Source organism: Triticum dicoccoides, chromosome 5B (assembly GCF_002162155.2).
Source record: "Triticum dicoccoides isolate Atlit2015 ecotype Zavitan chromosome 5B, WEW_v2.0, whole genome shotgun sequence".
NCBI lineage: Eukaryota > Viridiplantae > Streptophyta > Magnoliopsida > Poales > Poaceae > Triticum > Triticum dicoccoides.
In genome coordinates, this window is record NC_041389.1 from 314,395,770 (window position 1) to 314,400,964 (window position 5,195).

Here is a 5,195-nt window from a genome sequence, read left to right on the forward strand (position 1 = left end):
GTGAAAATGTTTACTGTTTATGTACTGTTTTGGCCTGATTTGTCTTTTTTGCTGAGAGCTGTTCAGATGTCCAAATGACTTGAAATTTAAAGCAGGCCTCACGCAAATCAAATTGTCTATCGTCCAAAAAAAATCAGAATTTTTTATTTTTATTTGAATTGTTTACGAATTTTTTCTAACCGGATGCAGATGAGCTGGACACCAAAACGCGCTACTCGGCCCCTCGTCCTATATAACTCGTAACTTTTTTTGACATGAAAACTTAGCATAGTTAGAGCACAGGCAATGTTAATAAACAAGCCTGTTAGGCCAAGACGGTTAGAACAAAGCTATCAATATCAAAAATAAATTAGTCATCTAGCATTCGTTCTAGGAATACTTCCGTTCGAGTCACTAAGAAATTCTGATATTCGGTGTCAGCCATTGAAACGTGACGAATTCAGTGTGTGCCACTATCAAATGAGAAGCAACTGGCTACATACCCCTACGTGCGGTCTCCGTCAGTTATCATGTCAAATACAGCAAAGGGGAGACACGTTTGACTTTAGCTTCCACTGTGATATCATATAATTTGCACTCAATGAACATGGGTACTCTCAGCATAATAGCATATCCCTAATTTTCGTCCACCTCGCGTGGCATATCATATACTCCCTCCGATTCTATAATGTAGTGCCTATAGATTTTTGCAAAAGTCAAACATTGCAAAGTTTGACCATATTTATAGAGAAAAGTAGGTACATCTAGAAAGCCAAATGCACATCATTGAATACATCATGAGTTATATTTTCAGAATGTACATGTTTGGTATTGTAGATGTAGACAGTTTTCTCTATACACTTGGTCAAAGTTGGCAAAGTTTGACTTTCATAAAAAACTATAGGCACTACATTGTGGAATGGGTGGAGTATCAAAGAGAAGCTTTGCAGCACTACATACAATGTTACATTTGAATACATGCGAATACACTGTGCATCTGAGCAGGATGTATAATACCACTTGCTTGTTCATACGAACACAGGAAAGTTATATATATACCAGTAAAAGTGAGACTGTAACCACTCCTAGGGCTTATTCACTTGGATTTGTTTCGAAATCGTTGGCCTTTCTTGCCACCTGAGTTGTTACTTCCACCCCAAGCACTGCCCCAGAAAAACAGTGACATCCAGAACACAACTGCAAAGAATATCCGTAACATATCCTGTAATCTTGACAACCTCTCTTGCCAATCTGCCCAAAAGAAAAAACAAGATCAATTACATGCAGCCATGTCACAAGCATGCAACCATTATGTAGGACTTAAAATTTTGAGGGAGAAACTGCCATACACAAGAAAACCATGTGCTAAAATGTAGAGAACTGATGGATCCTCACTTCATAAGAACATATGTACAAAAACCATTCCATTGCTCTGCTGGCTGAAGGCTCAAACAATATTAACTCTTAACGTTGACCTTGACAATCCAGATTGAGTGTTCCAGTCCAGAGCCCCCAGATGCAATAAGTATTGATGAACTTCAGTAACCAAGTAAGGTAATTAATTTCTGATTGGATGTATCTGCTTCTCAAAATAACCTATTGCTGACATGCTTCGAAGAAAACCTGCGGATCTTGTTGATGAAAGACACTCTGGTGTTCTCAAAACACCACGGACTCCAGCTTAAAGACTAAGGAAGAGAGACACTATGTGAAGATGCAGTGGGCATTGTTCTTCTACGCGTATGGTATATACCATTGAATGTTGCAAGCTCTAGGCAATTTGAGACTGCAACTGAAACCTCTTGTCAATGAGGTTCAGGGTACAAGCCCTAGGCCAATGAACTACAAATGTTTGCAAAGTGTATTGTTAGACTTTGTGCTTCATGATCCGGCTGTGAGGTTAGACCGTGTTTGAGTTTGTGTGTCACCTAGTAAAGTCTTTGTATTTATTCAATAGTAATTGACGCAAGCTATTTAGATCCACACAAGGAAAAGGAACCGGTTAGAACACCAAACATTGAATGACTTGGTGTGAGTAGGTTTGAAAAGAGGTGCGAGAAGATGGGCGGCAAAAGCTATGACCCTTTGGTCATTGAGGATTTTGATTGGGACTATACATGGGTTGACCCAAGAATTCCACCACATCGAGGTGCTTCAGGGTGTCCTGAGGACATTATGGCTATGTTTGGTTTTAGCCCAAGTTTGCTCTACAAGCCAAATATTTGGCCAAGCTTTTGCTTTGCCATGAGTTGGCCAACATTGGCAAGAAGAATGAACTAGAGTTGGCTAAGAGACATTAACTTGACAACAAATTAGCAACCTATGTGTGCGTTGCACCATTGCCAACATCATATGGAGCTCTCTTCTTCAGTGGGCCAATCTTCAGGCTGTCGCACCCACCATGGACCAGGAGCTCATTCCATGGTGGACTGCTGTGAGGGACGTCTACCACGGCATAGACAGGAAGAGACTGGACTGCCTGTGTGTCTAGGTGGTTTGGGCTATCTGGCGTGAAAGGAATGTTCGCCAATAAAATCACGCCAATTCTGCAGGTCGTCCAACAGCTTAAGGCTGATGCTGGTGTTCAGGAAGCTTTAGGTCCCCTAAGAATACCATTTTACCCTTCAAAGCAGGGCACTCAGTTTTTTAAGGTAGTAATGGAAGAGTTGGTTGGAGTATGGATGAAGCTTATCCATTGGATTGACATAGATAGACACTCCATGATCATTGAGGGTACCGTAGAAGAACTCCTAGGTTACAAGTCATCTTATCTTAACTAAACAAACTAGTATATTTTTCGTTTGAACCAAGATGAATCCCATTGAACATGAATTCGCACCCACGGGAAAGTAATGCCTCAAATATGGAAACATTTAGCGAGCCAACCTGTGGTTGGATGGTTAGGAGGACAGTGATATCCCCAGCCCACCATTCAAGTCCTAGACTTGACATTGGTGCTCACATTTTCCTGGATTTATTTCAGGCCTTCCTGCGATGTACGTTCAATGGGAGGAGACATCCCGTTGACAACGAAGGCATCTGTTGTGACTTCGTAAAATTTTAGATGATATGTCGGCTCAGTCTCTCGGAGGTGCTCACAGGGATAGGGTGTGCGTGCGTGCGTTCATAGGGTTGAGTCTATGTGAGCGGCTTCGATTGTACTGTGTTCAAGAAAAATATGGAAACAATTATGCAACAATCTATTTTTTGGTAAGATATGGTCAGGCTCCGCCCCTCATTCGGCCACGGGTATTATCTTGGCGGAAATTTGTAAGGTGCTTTTTCCAATCCCCCAAAATGCCAATTTAAGTTCGTGAGAGACGGCTTTCAAGAGCTCCCGAAATGACCAGCAACAATAAACTGAAAATCAATCCTCTAGAGCCTCTAACCCCTAACTACAACTGATTGGAGAGTAGCATAAAAACTACAGTAAGCAAACGGAGAGGTGCAAGGCAGTGGCGCTACCTTGAGGAGATGGGGGCGGTGGCTCGGAGGAGGGCGGCAAGGGTCCGGCAGCGCTTCGGCAGCGGAGGCTGAGCCAAGAACTGCAGCCACGGCCCAAGGCGGAAGTAGAAACCGCGCCTGCTGCTGCTGCTGGTGGATTGAAGCGGAGGCGGGAAGGACAGACTGGTGGGAGGGCGGAGGAGGTGCAGGTGGAGGTGGAGGGGGGGATAGGTAGGAGACGAGGGGAGCTCGTCGTCGCCATCGGTGAGAGGTGGTAGGTTGCTAGGTTAGGGTGGGAGGCAGGGAAACGTACCTGGGCACTAGGTCTTGTGTGGTGCGCCCGGTGTTCCCCATTCCGGCTGTATGCATACTAGAAAGTTCCTAAAAACGTTATCCAAAATAATTAAGAACTTTGTTTTAAGTCAAACATTTTTAAGTTTAACTATTTTTATAGAAAATTAGTATAAATGTCCGTGCGTTGCAACAGATGTAGAAACTCGTAAAATCTGATTCATGTGTTATTACGCACCATAGTTTATATTCAATTCTGATAAACATCTATACTAAGTTTACATTGATTGCTGATTTTCGGAGTATGAAGTTTGGATGTTAAAAAGGCATCTTAGTGTTCTTCGTCTGACAGAAGAGTAGTGGTTCATGAAATAGTTTGATTTTTTTTTTTGGCTTTTAGAAAAAACATGATTTTTTTTAAAGTGAACTTTTTATTAAAATTGGATTTTTTAAGGAGAACGTTATTTGAAATTTTTAATAAATTTCAAAAATATATTTTTTTGAAAATTTTGACCAGTCTTTAAAAAGTATGAACATATGTAAAACTATTTTAAAAAATTAACTATCTTTACTATGTTGATTTTTTTAGATAGAGTTTGTTGTTTGGTTGGAAAGAGTTATTCTGTTTATGTTCATTATTTAGGCTTGGCCCACATAAGTCAATTCATGTACACACTTCACGTACAAAGAGAATATGCACTCTCTTTTTCTATATATAAAAAAGGCATACACAAGAGCTCATCTCCCTTCCCCGTCCCTCTTTCTCAAGCCCCCCTGCCCGAGACCAATTCTCTAGATTTCTTTCCTTAATTGTGATTACATTATTTGTTTGATTTTATTTTTTCATCATCATGTAACGATGCCATTAAATATTTATGTAGGACCTTGAGAAGAGCTGTCTAGAGGGGGGGTGATTAGACACTTAGTACCAAAGTTGCAGCTTTTAACCATTTTTAAGTTTAAGTGGAGTTTAGGCACAAATTTAACATTCACGACATATAGCAAGCAAGCATGCAAAGAGTATATGAGCAGCGGAAAGTAAAGCATGCAACTTGCAAGAATGTAAAGGGAAGGGTTTTGAAGGATTCAAACGCAATTGGGGACACGGATGTTTTTGGCGTGGTTCCGATAGGTGGTGCTATCGTACATCCACGTTGAAGGAGACTTCAACCCACGAAGGGTAACGGTTGCGCGAGTCCACGGAGGGCTCCACCCAAGAAGGGTCCATGAAGAAGCAACCTTGTCTATCCCACCATGGCCGTCACCCACGAAGGACTTGCTTCACTAGCGGTAGATCTTCACGAAGTAGGCGATCTCCTTGCCCTTACAAACTCCTTGGTTCAACTCCACAATCTTGTCGGAGGCTCCCAAGTGACACCTAGCCAATCTAGGAGACACCACTCTCCAAGAAGTAACAAATGGTGCGTTTATGATGAACTCCTTGCTCTTGTGCTTCAAATGATAGTCTCCCCAACACTCAA

The 5,195-nt window shown here is 41.8% G+C and overlaps 1 protein-coding gene across 1 annotated transcript; it reads right to left on the reverse strand.

Moving 5' to 3' along the window:
• Positions 1-850: 850 nt before the first annotated feature.
• On the reverse strand, positions 851-3,768 carry LOC119308648. Its single transcript, XM_037584774.1, has 2 exons — positions 3,445-3,768; positions 851-1,230 (listed from the first exon to the last, which is right to left on the reverse strand). The coding sequence occupies exons 1-2, from the start codon at positions 3,683-3,685 to the stop codon at positions 1,076-1,078; spliced, it is 396 nt and encodes a 131-aa protein (XP_037440671.1). The 5' UTR covers positions 3,686-3,768; the 3' UTR covers positions 851-1,075.
• Between the last annotated feature and the right edge of the window lie 1,427 nt (positions 3,769-5,195).